Source organism: Octopus bimaculoides, chromosome 11, assembly GCF_001194135.2.
Source record: "Octopus bimaculoides isolate UCB-OBI-ISO-001 chromosome 11, ASM119413v2, whole genome shotgun sequence".
NCBI lineage: Eukaryota > Metazoa > Mollusca > Cephalopoda > Octopoda > Octopodidae > Octopus > Octopus bimaculoides.
In genome coordinates this window covers 56,027,705-56,047,571 of record NC_068991.1, presented here as the reverse complement: position 1 = coordinate 56,047,571, position 19,867 = coordinate 56,027,705, and the positions used below count along the sequence as shown (strand labels likewise).

The 19,867-nt window shown below is 33.7% G+C and overlaps 1 protein-coding gene across 8 annotated transcripts in view; it reads right to left on the bottom strand.

Annotated features, from left to right (window-relative positions):
• The window catches only part of LOC106876994 (rho family-interacting cell polarization regulator 2), a 195,091-nt gene that overhangs the window by 27,463 nt on the left and 147,761 nt on the right, over positions 1-19,867 (bottom strand). For all 8 annotated transcript variants that reach the window (XM_052971867.1, XM_052971869.1, XM_052971868.1 and 5 more), the window contains 7 exons: positions 18,420-18,468; positions 16,490-16,584; positions 11,934-11,997; positions 4,484-4,657; positions 3,516-3,657; positions 2,709-2,826; positions 873-1,292 (listed from right to left, as the gene is read on the bottom strand). In XM_052971867.1, coding sequence (XP_052827827.1) covers positions 873-1,292; positions 2,709-2,826; positions 3,516-3,657; positions 4,484-4,657; positions 11,934-11,997; positions 16,490-16,584; positions 18,420-18,468 — 1,062 coding nt within the window. The remainder of the gene's footprint in view (positions 1-872; positions 1,293-2,708; positions 2,827-3,515; positions 3,658-4,483; positions 4,658-11,933; positions 11,998-16,489; positions 16,585-18,419; positions 18,469-19,867) is intronic.

Genomic DNA, 19,867 nt, shown 5'->3' with positions numbered 1-19,867 from the left:
TGTTTTTTTGTCATATTCAACATACAGTATAGCTGATAAATTTATGGGCAAACAAATCACATAATTTGGATAATCATTAGTTCAAATTTAGACACTAATTGGGACATAGATAACAGCAATTATTATTTTTAACAAGATAGAGGGCAAAGAACAATATCAGATATTTGCTGGTCCTCCCAGATAGATGAGATTGATATACTGGTTATTCAGCATTTTGCTGGATCAGGAACAGGGAGAGTTGAGTAGGTGCCTATGTCTACACTCTTGTAAATAAGTGGAAAGAAACAGCTGCATAGGGTTTACTGAAAATCTCTCGTAAAAGAATTCTTGTAATATGTTTATATATGTATATATGCACAGCAATGTCTGTAGAGAAAATGTGGTAGGCAAGGGAGTGAAAAGTTTAGTGCAGACTCTGGGAAATTAGGCAAAATAAGGGTCACAAGCAGAGAAAGGTGGGTGAGCCTGGGACAAATGAGCCTTGATAAAGTGGTTACGAAGTGCTCCAACGTGAGTCTTATTCAAGCAACTATTCAAAGATGAAGTATTTTCTGGCTCTAATGAGATAACTTAGTTATTGTGATTCAGTTTTAGCAATGCTAACTGGGTCACTTTGAGAGATCATCAGAGATTGTAAAGTGTAGTATAGAGTAGCAACTGTGTGGATTTTGCTTAAGTGTTGTTCAAGACTATCAACTATTAAACTATTTGAGCAGTCCATAGCATTCACTTAAAATTTCTCATACTGTTTGCAACTCCAATAAACATGGTAGAGCTAAAGCTCTGGTTCTTTGCTGTTCTGCTAGAAATTTTACAGCATCAACACAGAAATGAAAATAATAAAAAAATACTGTATTTAGAAGTTGGCCTACCTTTAATAAGCATCGTAAAACATCAACCAATTCCTCAATTTTCTGTAATTCTTGGTATCGGCCACGTACATCTTCAAGTGATACACTTAAACAATTAAGTGCATCTTCCAAATTAGAAGCATCTGTTGCATATGCACACACTGCATGCTGTGCCAGTCCTGAAGGATAATGTCCCGTTGTAGTTAAGGGGGGTGGAAGAGCCATAGCTGAGCCAGTCAACATTGATCGAGAAGCTGAGCGCTGTGGAAGTTGAGATATATAGATAGCGCTATCAGAGTCATTCATTGGATAAGCTGTTGCAGCAAGAGATAATGAAGAGCTTGACGATGAAAGAATATAACTATCATCCTTTGACTGAGGCAATGACACGGGACTGGAGTACCTCCTTTCATGGCCAAGCAGGTCTAACTGACTACCAAACTGTACAAAGAAAGAAACAAAACAAAATTATTATAATATAACACAACTAATATGACTCACAAACAAATCCAAAATGATCCAACAAATTATTATGTTTAAAAGAATTTGCAATATTTCATGTCTATATTGCTAATGAAATACTGGGGCACAAAAAGAAAAGCCATAATATACTAGTGTCTTATCAATGCTGAAATCTATTTAACACTAATGTCTCAATGGATCCTTTGTAACTTGAAAAGGGATTAATTTACAAGAGATATAACCAACCAACAGGTATTATGTATATGGAATGAAAGCATAAAAAAATCCTTAATCAGATACAAATTCAACAGGTGTAATAGTGTATGTTAGAAAAAAGAATTACAAAATTTCTTTGTTATATCAGCACAATATATGTAAGAATTGAATAGTTTCTTTTATTTTTTTACATAACTTATTTTTTATTCACGTGAGAATGGATGCTTTTAAAATTGGATGAATTTTTTAATTCACCTGTAAATAAGAAGGGTGAAGTACTTATTTTGAGTACCTAATTTTAGCTGAGATTAACTCTTACAAGTTGACAAGGACAATGTATAAGCCATTTTTATGCTAGAAGGCAATGCTGATTACTTCAAGAATATATACTTCTTTTTCCTAGTGGGATTAAAATATTTTTACAAAATTTTAATACCCTTATATGAATTTTAATATTCTTAATCATTTTGTGTTGCATATGATTTTGTTTTCTTCAATGAATAACCTTTAGTAGGTTCCATCTAAGATGGGTGCATGAGAAGAAAATGATTGTTTTTTTATATGAATTTCTTACTAACTAAATTTTGACAAAATACAGTAATCCAGTATAAAATAATAAAAACTTATCCATTGCATGAACTTGGATGAAATTTGCTGATACAATACAATTATCATTGGTGTGCAATGTTAATGTAGCTTTTACTTATCATTGATTTTTTTCCTGTTGCTATATTCTTTCAACTGCCAAGGTTGAATACAGTTAAATTTATGTGTTCCACGTATATTTACAAGATGTTGATTCCTGGGGATCAATTTCCTAATCAAATCATCAGTAAATGAATAATAGATAATAACACCTTGAGACATTAACTGGTATTAAGCTCAAAACTTGAAGGGAGCATAAATCCAGAGAAATTTACTTGATAAAATGCAAATGATAAACAAACATGGTGCAAACAGGAAGTGTTCTGACAAGAAGTTTTCATTAAAAATTTTACACAGAAGAATGCTTAGTTCCAGCTTTTGATCCCACCCCACAAAAAAAAAAAACAACAACAGCCTAACTGAAGTACAGTTTTGCACTGTTCAAGATTTAGCAACAGGTGCAGAGATCTACAGAATAGTATTTTTAGGAGTTGATGATAAAAAAGTTCACATTCTTAGCAGTAAGAGACCTACCAATTGAGAGTACTGTCCATTCACTGCTAATGCAGAGACCGGTCGACGTCGTGGCGTGTCTTGAGTGCGTTGTGGAACTTCATAAATTATTAGACTTTCATCCACACCTTCCAATGGACTGAAAAGTGAAGATGTTTCAAAGAAAATTACTTCAGTGGCATATAATTCAGCTTGAGATCTAAATTTTATGAAAATATCATAACAAAATCTATTTGGCATATAATAAATCAAAGAATATTTTTATACTTATCTATGCAAACACAAAATTAATTAAATCCATTTTTATTTGAAGTGCCAATGATTCTATCATGCAATCATACCTCTAATATCAATTTCAAATAAGGTAGAACAACAATAACTTGGTCACCTAGATAACAGAAGCCATCTAAGCTATCTTCTACCTCTAGCTTGCCCTGCTCTGGCAACTGATGGAGTCTATTTTCTGCACATTTTCAGCATTTATTGTACCTGTGCACTTTCCAAATACAAAAGTTAGTTTCCCTCTTAACCTTCCTACACACACACACACACACACTCTCTCACAGAAACATTCCCCAAATGAAAAACCTATATAGATATCATAACCAAGAAGGCATACTTGTATTATATATTATTCAGATGATGACTTTTAGGGATGATGATGATAAACAAACCTGATTCCTTCTGCTAAGTTACAAAGCCCTGTTTTACAGATAACAAACTTGACCTTTGTATATGACAGAAAATCCTAACAGCAAGAATAATTTATATATGGAGGAACAGATTTGATAATGAAAATAAGTAAAAAAAAAAAAAAAATTGTCTTACTTCCATGTTACTATGATGCTGAGTTTCAGAGAGCCATTTGGATTGATACTAACAGTCATCATCTGTGGATTAGCTGAGAATAAATCTTTGGTTTCACATTTCTTTTCTCCCAACAAAACAGATTTAAGACTCCGTAATTCCACTGCCTGTATATGTGTAAATAAAATAAAACAGAAGAGACATCTTTAAGAATTATTGTAATAATAAAATTAATTAACTTTAATGGTCTGGATTTGGAAAATTGTTACAAATAAACAATGTATGTATGTCTATATAATTACTCATGCATGCAACACACACACAGATACAACTGAGTGTTTGAGAAGTTTATTTCACAATCATGAGGTCTCAGGGTTGATCAATACATGGCATCTTGAACAAGCATCTTTTATGATAACCTCAAGTAGATCCAAGCCTTTTGAGTTAAACTGGGTGGACAGAAACAGTGGAACCCCATCAGATGGGCTCCCCCCATAAATCAAAGGACCAGCTATGTCATACACTTTGTCATACTGATTCTGCCTCCGACTTACATTAAATGTACAACACGCTGTGGCATAGTCTGTTATTAACATTATAAGTCAATGAATAAGTATTTCAGTTGATCAAACAACTGCAATATTCATTGATAAAACTAGCAAAGAACCATTTATTTTATTTATGTGTGAGTGTGTGTTTGAGCAAATGACAGCATATATGTGTTCATGTGTAAATATGAACATGTTTGAATTTGAATATTTGTGAAATTGTGCTGCCTTTTAAGTACTGTATATGATGACATACAAAACTCACAGGCAAATCAACCCCGATTTCAGCAGCGCATATTCGGAAAAAAAGCTTACAAGAGGCCTAGTTTCATCACATAGGATACAGGGTGAATTTTTTTTTAAATTGTTTTTGAAAAAAGAGCTAATATACCATCAAATATGGTATATTTATGCACATGTACATATGTGCATGTACTACACTTGCCTTTAAGCTAATGATGTCTCCAACCAATGTCTTGAATACAAAATCTGGAAGATCCCATCGCTGAGAACCATCCTTTTCTATTTTGCCTTTTGCTTTCCATTTCTGAGTACCATAGCGCATAGTAACTTCGAATACATCTCCTGCACAGAGGCGTGCGAAACCAGCCATTCCTAAATAATGAGAATAAAAATATAAAAGGAAACAGATTACTCAATAGTGAAAACAAAACAATAAAATAAATATACTAACAGGAGTAAACAAAATAATTATCATTGCCATCATAGCTAGCCTAACAACCATCCTCACCATACTGTTGTTGGTCTTCTCTTAGACTGAATGAGCCTTCAGTACACCTCACTTCAGAACCTGACTTCACTGTAGAGCTTAGTTGCTTCTTGAGAGGAATTGTTCTATAGTGAATCTCAATATAGTGATGTACCACCATCAGGAATCATCATTTTTTAAATATATTTTTATTTTCTTAAATTTTTAACAGCCACTTCAAATGAACTATAGAGGTCCTCTTCACCACTAATATCGCTCCCTTGCTTATTAAAATATCTTTGAAGCTTTATTTTTAAATGATATTGTTTATCCTTGTTCTACTATGATAATTACCTCAAGCACCATCCACTATCAACTCTCTATTCTTCTCAGATCCTTTTTGCATCGTTTTCTCACTACATGCAAATTTTTCTATTTGTTTACTGTTCTATTAATGAAGTGAACATATGTCAGCCAAGAAGCAAGAGAGAGGTGTTGTTAGGTCTTACTCTGGTTGCATAACTCACTGACTTCAATATTTGATTTCATTATTATGTGATAAGTAGCCCCAAATTTTAACCTCAAGTACATCATCCATGCCTTTGCATGTCCTGTGTATTACATGTGATACATAGGACACATTTCTTAGCATCCACGCTTCATATATGATAGACAATCCCAATTTTTTTCAACCACCACTTGGGACTTATGAAAAGAAAGCTTTATATAATTCGGAACATATGACACAAGAACTAACTAAAAGTTTGAAAACAAGCATGAATGTGTAGGACAAACTTATGAAAATACACCGGACAGGTAACAGGAGGATGAGCATCCAGCTGTTACAACAAAATCAATAGTTCAAACAAAAGAAAAACATTCTAACTTTTGCAAGCAAGCATGAAAGAATAGATGTAAAACTGTACAAACATCATTATCTCTCTAGTCACATATCTCCTCCTCAACAATATTCAATTATTTCCAGGGTTCACATTACACATCCAATAAAATAAAATTAATTTGTTTATTTTCAGTCACTGTAGTACCATTGATTTTGAACTACTTGTGTTTTACTACCATACAACATCATATGCATGATACAGGCACAGAAGCAGAAAAAATGTAGAATGTCCATCAATTTTATTACTCAATTTACACCCAAGATTACACTTTAACTAATTCAAAGCTCAACATTATCAATACTTCGTGAATACATCCAGTGGAATACTGACACCATCATTGGTTGTTTTAGTTTGTTAGTTTTTTTTAATTTTTATTTATTTATTTTTTTATTGACATAGAATTAAACAAAGAATTAAAATACAGAATAGTAAGGGATAGTTTCATCAGAACATATTGCTAACAAAACATACACAAACACATATACATACACACTAAACAGTGCCGACCATCTACCAAATCACACACACAAGTGCACATACACACAAACCAAACAGCAATGACATTGTAGCAATTTAAATTCACAACATAAAGCAGCAGTGACACGAGAGAGGGAGAGAGAGTGACAACACAACATCAATCAGTTGTCAGTATGCCAGGTGAAAACATAAAACATTGCATTGATGACAGTAATGACCTCACTCAAATGAGCCAGGGACAGAGGTGGCATAGTCATCACCACTCACAGAGGACATAACCATTGATAAACTCGCAATAACATAATATGCATGGTCTCTGAAAAAGGTCATGGCTGTTGTCTTTCTTTCCATGCTTAACTTAAACTATGATTGTGTATGTACACACACACGTATATATCTACCAGCTACAATAGAACTGTGTCAGTGACCTAGTTGCAGTTAGTGTGATGAAAATTTTGATGACAAATATTGGGTCATCCCATAAATGATGCAAGTTTTTTCAATTGCACAAACTAAAAGTTGGAGATGGATGGGATAAACTTGCTATAAAGGCAGGTAGTAATTTTACCTTGACTTATTCTTAGTGCAAGTTTTGAAGAGTGCAGTTCGATTTTAACAGTTATTTATTCATAGCTATAATGGAAGTGACAAAGGAGCATATTTGACATATTTTGCTTTATGAGTTCAATAAAGGCAACGACACAACGGAAAGTGTGAGGAATATTAATGTAGTATATGGGGATTGGACAGTAAGCATAAACCAGCGTCAACAGTGGTTCCAGAAATTCCGTGCCAGAAACTACAGCCTAGAAGATGAGCCACATCCTCAACAGTTACAAAATACCATTGTAGCTGTTGAGGATCAAGCAGGGATCACAACTTCTGGAACTATTAATGTAGGGAAATGTGTTTTATAACAGACCCATTAACTATATAATTCTTAATATTATTGTTCTTTAAATGTGAGATATAGTTGAATAATGCACTGGTGAGACACCTCTCTGAAAGGTTATATATACATATATTAGAATTATTTTACAAGAGATTTTCAGTAAATCCTATACAGCTGTTTACTTCACTTATTTATAAGAGTGTAGACACAGGCACCTACTCAACCTTCCCATTTTTGACCCCCAAAAATGTCCAAGCTGTGATAGCTAGAAAAGAAGTTTACATCCCGTCACATGAGTGATACTTCATCTAAGGATAGATGGCAAATTAAGTCTCTACAAGATTTGAACTTAGAACATAAAACAAAGAGCCAAAATAAATTACACAAGGTACTTCAACCAATAGTAATAATTCTGCCAGTTTACTGCCATCATACACACACACACACACACACACTATTTGTGTAGGATTCATGTAGAATATGTATCGTTAATTACACTCAATGTAATCTCAGAAAAAATATTCCATCTATAATTTATGCTGACTTTTTACAATTATGAAGAGAGGGAAGGAGGGAATTTAGTCAGAGTCATAATTGCATTGAAAAATTCTCAAATGCTTTTACAAAACAAAGAGTAATTTTGAAAATGACCTTTGAATTTCACTTGTGTAGGCTGCAAAAATCTTTCCAGTTGTGCTTTTCCATCACAACTGACAAATACAGGTTGTGTGATATTAATGACATCAACCTTCTGTATGGAAGGCCAAAATGCAATACTTTCATTTTCTGAAGGTGAATATAAATGAAATAAAGACAAGGAAGGGAGGAAGAAAAGAATGGTTTATGCTCTGACAGATTCTTAGGATTTTCTATTTTTATTTGTCGATGTGGATGTTCTGTTTGGTGAAGTGATAGGACTGTAGTTACAAACTCAACCAGAAGAGCTCTTTAAATTTTTTGATATGGATTGTGTCTTCATATCTTTCAGAGTATATTGTATATAGTGGCAGAGAGGGTAAAGGGGACTGGATATAGTGAAACAGTCGGAAAATATTTTCTGGGGTCCATAAGGCAATCAGGGTATGCTGTGTAGGGGTGGGTGGCTTGATTCTCTTGTGGGTCAACATTGCCAGTATTAGCCACTGGATGGGATTACAGGGTTTCTAGTTTGGGGGAACTTTGCAAGCATGTGTGGGAGGTGATGCTGGTAATGAAGAGTAAGCTTTGTATGAAGGTGTGTATGTATGTGCATATAGAATATACATAATATTGAGCCTATATGTACATATTTTCGAAAGTATAGTAATTAGGGTAAGTTGTGTGATGTCGTAATGTATTGTGTGTAAGCCACGGCATGCTGGGTAGTGCACAATTTATTGTAGTCAAAACATGTGGGATACAGCACCAATTCTATGGGACCAATCTTTGCCAATTCTAAAATGCTATTAAGTAATATACTGACTTGGTAGTCATAGCTGGAATACTTCTCAATATTTTTTTTTACCTATTATAGCAGGTTATAAGGAAGTCTACTATTTTAACAAGCATTAAAAAAAAGAGAAAAATATAAAGATAAAAATAAAAACATCAACATGTTCAAAATGAAATATGCTTAGTGAAACTGACAGAGATTGCACACAGGTAAATCATTGTTAATCATTCACCAATCTTGATTAATTCAATTGATCTGTGCACCCATACTCAGACAACTGAAGGTCACTGATCCTTCTTTTAGATGACCAATGTGAAATTATATTTAAAGCCACTAGTAAAATCTACAGTACAGCCAATTTCACTTTTTCTGTCTACAGTGAAACTTGATAGTTATTTGCAACTGTGCAATGCATTAGTTTACACATGCAGTGATGGCTAAAATCTATGGGTTTGTCCCAAAGTGCTTTTTAGCATAAGAAACAAACATTGCTAAAGCTTCTATAATTTAAAACACACACACACACACAGACATAATCAGAAGTTGTATATATATCTCCACACAAATCAATTATAAGTAACACTAAAAAGGTAAAATAATTATAATGATCAGAAAGCTTGGCTAAACTGTTGCTACTGTTCAAACAACAAATATACCAAATATTGTCAGTGCCGTCAGTTAGCAAGTTATCAGATCACAAGCACAGTTATTTGGGGTGTTAGAGTGTGATGACAGCTGTAATTTTGTCAGCAACGTATGTGAAGGGTAAATGGGTATGTGTGAGATTTTATTCTCAGCTTTGATAATGAGATAAGAACAAGGGAGAACAACAAACCAATTTTAAACAATGATTACAAATATTTCTCTTTAGATAGTGAATTGCAATTATGAGAGAGAATGAGAAAACTAGATCAACTTTGCTTTTCAGCCTTCCAGGGTTGATAAAATATATACAAGACAAATACAAAGAGAAGGAGAGATCAGATATGACAGTTGTTAGTGGCAGTATCTATATCTTTTATTTGTTTCAGTCACTAGGCTGCAAGCATGCTGAGGCAAGTTTGACTATCAAGTTTGACCATAAGATCAAATGCCTCCAAATCCCCTACATCATCATTTTAGTGTTCATTTTTCTATGTTAGTATGGTTGGATAGGTCTTTAATACAGTATCTCATTTTATATCTGTTTATAAGCCCTATCTCATCACATAGCCTAGAAATAGTCATTTTATTCCATTCAAAGTAACTATAAGCTTTTGTTAATTCTTTTGTTGAAATCAATCAACAAGTATAGCATTAAAATCCAACTGACAAGACTTTCAAATTGGTGCCTCCAATGACAGGTATAAATTCTTAGAATCATTTCCTTTGATAAATAGATTTTAGATAAAGACAAAAGTAATAACATCAACACGCACACATAATTCCAAAAATTGCTTAAAAGTAAATATGAAAATGAATTCAATTTAAGATGGAGACTAAAATACAATGAGATGCAGATGGTCTGACAAGAAGTTTACCTCAGGCACATTTAACAGAGTTCAAGAAAATGTCATGAATAATAAATTAATTTTAAAAATATGAAAAAACAATAGAAAATATTGATTAAATAGTCACATTAAAGTCAACAAACATGTATGAGAGGTAGGAGGGGAGAGAGACGGTTCATTAAAAATAGCATTATGGCATTTATTTGGAGAAAGTGAAAGAAAATATAAAGTCATATTTTGATGCATCTTAATGAATTCCACTTGAGATTTGACAAAACTCTAAGACTATTGATCGAAAACTCAGAAACCAAGATATGACACAAACACAAACACACACACACATGCAAGCAATCTCTCTCTCTGATAGGTTTCTCTTCAAATCTTTGTTGAAATCTTTCTAAGTGCTACAGGAGTTAAAGCCAGGATTTTCTTGTATTAGGAAGATGGGAGATATACTCTGCCACACTGCTTAAGGTACCAATCTTATTGCGGGTATCTTTCCTCTACAATATATTTTCTATTTCTGATGAACTGAGACATGGGAGACAAAGTATTTTTGCCTACAAGCAATAATCTCCAACTGTAGATATAATTTTGTCTATCATTTACAAACTGTTAGCTCAATACTTTATTCATTCAGATATCTCGCCACTACACTGTTTTCACACTTTATTTTTAACCAATAAGAATTACTCAGCTATTTTTTTGATGACATAAATTAACAAGTATAAAATCAACAAAGCCATGCTGAAATCTTTTATTCATTGGTCTTCATAAATTTAAAGGACCATATATAATAATTGGAGTTTATAAACTTAATATAGATCAGGATTTTCGCTACATGTGGTGGAGGATTTAAAATCTGTTTTCCTATATCTAACAATAATTTTAATACATACCCAGTATGTATCAGAAATAACAGAATAAATTAAATATTGTCGTCACTGATACAGTCTAAAAAATAGACAAGAAGGTCACAACTGGAATGACACTGATCACAGAGTTACTTCTTCAGAAGTAACCTGTAGCTAATCATCAAATTCAAGCCAACAAATGGACTTCTACACTTGCTTGATCTGGTAAAAATAGTAGCTATATCTTTAAATCACACGCTACCATCATCATAAAAAAAAAAGTCACTTGAGATAATGTAATCCCATATATATAATTTTGCTCATAAAAGGACAGGATAGTCTCAGCTGGAACACCTTCGAGTATGTCTGCTTTATCAAACCAGGTATGGAGCAAGCAACATCAACCAGTTCTCCTAGTATAAAGCCTGCTTATTTTCCTCAAATTTTACTTGAACCTTCATTTTAGAATTAACAGTAATTATCTACAATTATAAACAACAGTTCAAGTTCAATTTCATGTAATTACAGCAAGTTGATAAATACCTAAAACCAGAGAGTCAAATGACACACTAAACATAGAAACATATATACATAGAAGGCGGCGAGCTGGCAGAAACATTAGCGCGCCGGGCGAAATGCATAGCAGTATTTCGTCTGCCGTTACGTTCTGAGTTCAAATTCCACCGAGGTTGACTTTGCCTTTCATCCTTACAGGGTCAATAAATAAAGTACCAGTTATGCACTGGTGTCAATGTAATCGACTTAACCCTTTGTCTGTCCTTGTTTGTCTCCTCTATGTTTAGCCCCTTGTGGGCAATAAATATATACATAGAAACATATAAATAACAATGAGTTCTTCCTCTTTCATTAGATGCATGTTTACAATTCACATTCTCTGTCATTCATATGAAAGTCAAAGACAGAACAATAGTTCTGTCGAGTTGGCTGTGTTCATACTGGGGTACTGCTAAATGTTTCAAGTGTTTTACAGTGTGTTGCGTCACTTCTTCCTTCTGTAGAGCTTTTTTTTACTATCATGTCATAATAAAAAGTGGATTTTATACATCTTTTGCAATTTTTCACAAGCAAAATGCTTTTGACAAAAATCAATTCTTTAAAACATCCTTCAACATACCTTTTAATTTACAATGAAAAGTCCCCATCATACTTTCTAACTGAGCTTCAATAGCACACATTGTCTGGAAAAAGAAAGAAGTATATAAATTTATTTAAGAATGGTTAAACAGGTAAACAAAATTAAAACATTATTTTTCTCATTCAGACACCAGACAACACACTTGATAAGCACTGCTTGCTTGATATGCTCAATATAACACCACTCACCAGCTTCATATACAAGCCACGTAACATTTTCTCCAGTTGAAGACTACACTATGCTAATTAAGTCTATAAATGAATTATAACGAGCACTCAGAGAGCGCAAACCTCCACCAAGGCAACACCAACATCCTCTCAATGATTAGTCAGAGATGAATTTTAAAATGAGAATGTCTGAAATAAACTCAACTGCTCTCACAAATGAGAATACTAAAAATGAACCCAACTGCTCTCAAAAATTAAGCAAAAAAACAGGAAAAATAATCCAGAATCATTGTCCAGTACCAGATCAATCCTAAAATCTTATCAGTTCATGCCAGTCACAAGACCAAACATCCTTGAAAGTTTCATCCAAATTCATCCACCAGTTCTTGAGATATCTTGTGCACAGACAAACAAACACAACCGCAAGCAATACCTCCGCCTTCGCTAAGGTAGAGGTAATAAGACAAGAGTAATGGTTCTCGAAATGGCACACCAAGGCACAAACCTAGCCAATGGCAATCAAACTGGTACTCTTGGAAGTTTCAACTACTTTCATGATGTTTATCATATCATGATTTCAGCATTTTTTCTAAGGCATAACTAACATAGCTTATAACTCACAAATATTTGGAGTCCATATCTTATATTTCTCCAGCTAAAGCTATAACTTTTAAAGTGTTATTTTCATTTTTTTTTTTTTTTTTTGTATGGCAACAAAACAAAGTGCGTAAAGGTCACCAAGATAAGCAACAAATTTCTGCTTTCCTATCTTTGATTTTACTACAACTAGTCACTACTTTAAATTCTAATGTGCTAAAGCTGCTCTTTTCTTTTTTGCTTCCTCTTTAATATACTCATGTTCTCACCAATATGTTCTTGTTCTCTTTAATAATCTTTCTTTCATACAAGTGTGAGGTTCACTTGCTTCTCTCATGGAATTTTGAGGCTTGCTTGCTTGCTCGCAAGGAGTCCATCTAATCCCACCCCGACAGCCTATGCCAAAAATCTTTCTTACTTTTCTTTCCTGATAAGTAAAAAAGCCTCAACTTCACACTTTTGTGACTTTCTCCATCACCCCATAGATCATATGCTTCATGTACCAGACAAGGCACCCCCCCCCCCCCCCCCGCTTTATCAAGCCACCAAATTATTTCTCCTTCTTTATCACAATATCTCACTCTCCCATGCACCACACCTCTCCTACCCCACTCGCAACCCACCAAACCACATATCATCTCTCTCTTTCTCTCTCATATCTTTCCCCTGTACTGTAACATCATTATAATTCTGCTGCTCTTCACCCATGCGTCCCACACACACACCTTACCCACAATTCTACCCCTCAGTCCAATTTCTACAGTTATCACCTAATCTTCCCTACTTCCACAACTTATTATCTTTCATCACACTCATTATATTCACCCTTCACTCATTCCCTGTCTTTCACTCTTACAACCTCTACCCACCCAAACTTCTGCACCTTCTGTCTCTATTCACTTCTAGACCCTCACACCTTGAGGGCTCACTCTGACATTACTATTTTTACCTCTTCCAGACCCAACTCAATCATCCCCATCCACTCTTCTGAAATGCGAATAGCCATGTAACTCTTCACTAGCAAGAGACCTTTTCTGCTCTGCGCTTTTTCTCATACTTTAACCTTCAACTCTCAGGGTCCATAGTCTTGCAAGCCACATGGTAACCTCACTAGTGCTGATGCCACACAAAAAAAAAAACACACCCAGTACACTTTGTAATATGTTTGGTATTAATAAGGGCATTTAGCTATAGAAACCATGCCAAAATAGACATTGGAGCATGATATATTCCATGTCAAACCATCCAATCCATGCCAGCATGAAACATGGACATTAAATGATGATGATCACCATCATAGCAAGCATCAAGTTTTGCTGTTCTGAAACAGGTGTACAAACAGCAACTTCTTATGTGACAAACTGGCAAAGATTCAATCCCAACAAACCTCAAGCAATAACTCACAGACAAGCTGGTTCTTCTTTCTGCCTATAATTACAGTAATAACCTCTGCTCTTCTTTACCTGCCTTCATACTCTTTCCAGGCCCACTTGTCCCACTTAGCTTTCCTCCACCTATTACTCTTAATGTGTCTCACTTCCCAGATGCTGCATCAAACATTTTGTTGAATCCCTCCTCCTCAGAATTGCTGCCCTCTATCATGCAGTCACTTTCTAAAGCATTCAGTTCTGACAGAATATACTTTATCAGATAAAGATGGATAAAGAGGAACTAAAAGGAAATATCAAGCAGAAAGGAACAGTATAATGAAAAATGAAAGTAAAAATAGGAACTGAACACAGAAAATGGACTATTACATGAATGATAGGAATAAAACAAACTGCAAAATATATTAAGATTTGAAAACTTTGCATAATTTGTTTCAATAAATGATATCTAAGTTTTATAAGATTTAAGAAATTTTAAATAATGGCTAAAATTTTAAATTTCTTTGGACTCTTGTTTTCTTTTCTGTACAGTCTTCTCTAATATTCCACCACAATTGTAATCAACACAGGTTGGAATGTTTTTATAGCTGTTCAGCTTTGTAGCAAAACAATAAACAAGAATTCCACTCTTAACATCTCTCATTTCAAATGTTTCCCAATGGACATCAATAATATTCCAATAATTCTGATAGTTGGTGACAAGTCTAGAACAATGCTGGTGTTTACCTTTCTGATATTTCCAAAACATCATTTATAAAATTTACATAAGTGAATAAAACATTAGAAAAAAATTATAAAGGTAAAAAAACACAGCCAAAATATTTGTTGAAACGTTTGAATAGTCTATAACAAATAAAAGTGTTCTTTCAGCCAGGAGATAAATGTTTATGTAGACACACACACACACACACAGAAAAAAAAAACTAAGCATAAAGTATTTGAGATATGCATTATTTAAATGCTATTTTCTGTTAAACAATTATTACATAAAATTACCTTTCTTCTACATATCTAAAACTGTCTTTTATTGAGATAAAGGAATCAAATGAGAAACTTGCATTGCAGAAGCAATGCATCCCTGAAAATTTGGCTGTTGTCATGTATTGTTCCCTACGTAAACATTGCAGGTTTTAATGCTTTGATAATGTTACTGATTTTCTTCTCTCCTGCATCAAGCTTTTTTAAAAACATCAAATTTAACATCCAGTGTAATTCCTTTGTGGTTCCTTTTCATACAACTGCTTTCAGTTCCACTTGATAGTTTCTTTCAAGACATCTTAGCTTGTAGATGAATCCAACAGTGGTTTCAATTAGAATTATCCACCTCAAATAAGAGAAGAAATCCTTTGCAAGCGCAAAAAATTGTCATCTTATTCCTATGGATGTAAGAATGAAAATGGGGATATGAAAGGTTGAAGAAATGAGGTGGATGAAAGTACTGTATGATTGCAGTTAGCTAAGAGTTTACCACACTCATAGGCATTTCACTCCTTGCACCTCTAGCTTGAGCTATAAAATCTCCTGACTACACATACACTGTGGTGCTGACATACAATATATGTAGCTACAGACGTTTCTAACATGCTAGGACTATTACTGTTGTTGCCAGTTGGCTATTCAAAAGTTGGTGGTTAGTGGTAGTACTGTTGGTTGTACTGATTTGGTGATGCGGGGAGCAGTCTTTAATCACAAGTCAATCCTCAATGATCAAAGATCAAAGACATTTCATTGAACTTTTAAATACATTAGAGTACCGCATTATCTCATATTATTGTCTTTTATCTTAGATATAGTCACTTATCTTGTTCATACTGCTGTTATTATTGGTCATTAAGGAGTTAGTGGATTGGTAATGGAGGTAGTTGAATTGGTTCTGGTGTTGATAATGGTTTTGTTGGTGTAGATGATAGACAATGATGATAGTGAAGGTTGATTTAGGCATATATACACAATACAGAAAATCAATGTAATTCAAGAAAATACATGCAAACACACACACACACACACACAAGAACTCTCAATGAAAAGTTCCACATCACATTCCATAAGTGCTTACTTATAGTGATGCATACATACACATACACACACAATATGTATGTGTGTGTGTGTGTGTGTGTATGTGTGAATGTATAACGATTATAGTCTCCCAAATTTTTAACTATACAGCTCTTTGCTAAAACATCAAGAAGTGGCATTTTGGTGAAAGAGTAATTTTTAATTGTTAAAAATTCATGCGAGTTTCTATAAGAGTGAAATTACAGACCATATCCTGAAATTAGTGGTCACTGTTTCCAATTTTTCTATGCACAATATTTCATAACCTGAGGTAGTTGTAACATGGGGCAATGCAATGAAAAAATAACAAACTGAATAATAACTTTACCTGAGAGCATTCTTTAAAACCATATTTCACACTGGTTAAGGAACCTTTCTTATAGCCAGGTGTGTTTGCATATGCTCGAGCCATGTTACGAGCCCCTGTTAAATAATATAGAAAATAGAATTGAAGCTTAATTTAAACTTATGAAAACTCAAACAAATTCACTGGGGGAGAAAATAATTTATGAAGCTTATCTCTCTCTCTCTCTCACACACACACACACACACACACACACACACACAGATAGTATTAGCCAAGTGTTTGGATTGAGTTTCTTGAATGGTCACACAACTATCAAACACTTATTGATTATGGTAGGTTTCTGAGAATTAATACATTCAGTATTGTCAACTTACTAAGTTGATCCTAGATTAGCCAGTCCTAATCAGTAAACTATATGTATGGATTTATGCTAATACCTGAATTTTCAAGGAAAGCTAAAAGGACATTAACATTTACAATTATGTCCAGAGCAATAGTAATAATATCATCATCATTCAACATCCCCTTTTCCATACTTGCATAGGTCAGATGAAGTTTGTTCAATCAGATTTTCTATGGCTGGATGCCCTTCCTGTCATCAACTTTCACCAGTTTCCTAGCAAGATAATATTTCCACATAGCCAGACAAATTATTCATGCAAGACTAAAAACAAACAACACCACTTGTATGACGATGACACTTGTTTACAATCATTGCATGGTGTCAAGACAAAGAAACACATAAACACAAATTATACACGCAACCAAATCCACTCACAAGGCCTTGATTGGCCAGTGGCTACAACAGAAGAGGCCGACTGTGAGACCACATGGTTGGGAAGCAAGTTTCTTAACTACACAGCCACACCAATTGTTCTATTTGATTTATAATATTTTCAAATATCTATGGACCTTCCTAGTGAATGAATATCTACGATATATGTTTACATTTTTGAAACAGAACTTCTTCACTGTTATTTACGGCTCCTTTAAGGTTGACATTACCATTTGTATCAAAATGCCATCATTTATACAATCACTGACTTAAATACTGAGTGATAAATTCACTAAATATTAAATAACTGAGAGAGGGGGAGGGGGAAAGAGAGTGAGCGAGTTAAACATAGCTTAATGTAGGAGAGGAATCTAAAACTTGTCTTCAAACATTGAAATGGTGTCCTTCGTAGCATAGATATATTTAGACTTAACAACACACTATTGAAATCAGCACAACAGACACAACTTACCATTGCAATAACTAAATAAACAATACATCATATTGGTATTATCATTGCACTTATAGTTAACATATATGACAACTATATTACAACCAATCAATAAATGATAACATTGAACATCGATGTGTAGAATGTGTACCTCATCATTTCTATCTACATATTTTATAAACATTTGTAAATGTATTGAGACACCTTGCAGAAATAATATTGGTCTTATCTTTAAATAATTCCCGACCACATGGTTCCAGGCTCAGTCCCACTGTGTGACATCTTGGGAAAGTGTCTTCTATTTTAGCTTCAGGCTAACTAAAGCCTTATGAAAAACTGAAAGAAGATCGTCGTGTGTGTGTGTGTGTGTGTGTGTGTGTGTGTGTCTGTCTATCTGTCTCTCTTTCTGTCTGTATTTGCCTCCATGAGGGCTGAAGTGTTTACATCCCCATAACTTAACTGTTTGGCAAAAGAGACCAATAGAATAAATACCAGGCTTCAAGAAAAAAATAAGTACTGTGGTTGATTCATTCAACTAGAAGATTCTTCAAGGCAGTGCTCCAGCATGGCTGCAGTCTAATGACTAAAGCAAGTAAAAGATAAAAGATATGATGGCCATGTGGTTATGGAATATGCTGCATATCAAAGACATTATTCCAACTTTGATATTATGTTATACAGGATATAAAAAAATGAGATAAACCAAATTATCAAAATTAAATTACCTTCACGGAGTTGTTGGTTAACAATGTAGCAATCTTGTAACTCATCAATCTAGAAAATTAACAAAGAAAGGATTAGAGAATTAGAAGTTTGAAACTGAAATTAAAGAATAAGAAAAAAAAGATGCAAGGAATAGACTTATTAAATTATTTTTGTTGTTAACTTATTTTGAAGTTCTTAAAATATAAAATATAGTTTACAATGCATTTTATACTCTTAACTGTTATAAAATAATATTTCCCTCCAAAAAATGATTGCAATCAAACTTTAAAAAATAGAATTTGTCACAATTAAAAAGTAACAAACAATATAGCATGGCAGAGTCGATTAAACTAATTATACATCATGCACTACATATCTGTGACCTATCAAATGTTAGAAATTATTACTATTGTTCAGAAAAACAATACAAATTGTTTTATTTCTCTCATGAGCAACTGCAACACATTTATAATAAGCTGCAATATAATTTGCAATAAGCTGTAGTGTATAATTGTAAAAAAAAAAAAAATCACGTACTATGTGGTTGGTTGTGGGAACAAGGGTATTCAGACTAAATAGAGAATTCTATACTTCCAAAAGCAGAGTTAAAAATATATTTATACACATATGCATGGCTGCATAGTTAAGAAGCTCGCTTTACAACTATGTGGTTATGGGTTCAGTCTCACTGTGCAGCACATTGGGCAAATGCCTTCTACCCTACCTACTGACCAACCAATGCTTTGTGAGTGAATCTGAGAGATATAAATTGTGTGGAAACCCATCTGTTGCATATATATACATGCATACACGTGTGTGTGTGTGTGTGCCCTCTCACTACTTCTTGATACCTGGTGTTAGTTTGTGTACACCCTCAAAACTTAGCAGCTCAACAAAAGAGCCAAGGAGAATAAGTACCAGATTCCAAATATAAGTACTGGGGTACACTTGTTTAATCAAAATCCTTCAAGACAGTATCCCAACATGCCCACAGTCCCATGACTGAAATAAGTAAAAGATAAAAGATATCAACTTTCAAATTCATTTAAATTCTTCTTTGATTTTTTTTCACCTCTGACAAAATCAAAAATGATTGAAACAAATTTATGTACGTGCATGTATGCATGCACACCCTTTAGTCTTTTACTTGCTTCAGCCAGTTAGCTGTGGTCATGCTAGAAAATCACCATGAAAAAGATGATATTGCACAAAAACATATAATGTTCATACAAATCTAAAACACACACACGCACACCAATCTAAAGCCAATGTAATATTAAAACTTAGAATGCATACAAACTAAGGAATTAAATATTTTAACCAAAAAGTAAAGAATTCCTAAGCAGAATATTAATGTACTCTTCATAAGGCATAATAATATATTTAAAAAAAATTAAATATTGACTTGATAATAACACATTCAGTTCTATATATATATATTTATATATATATATATATATATATATAT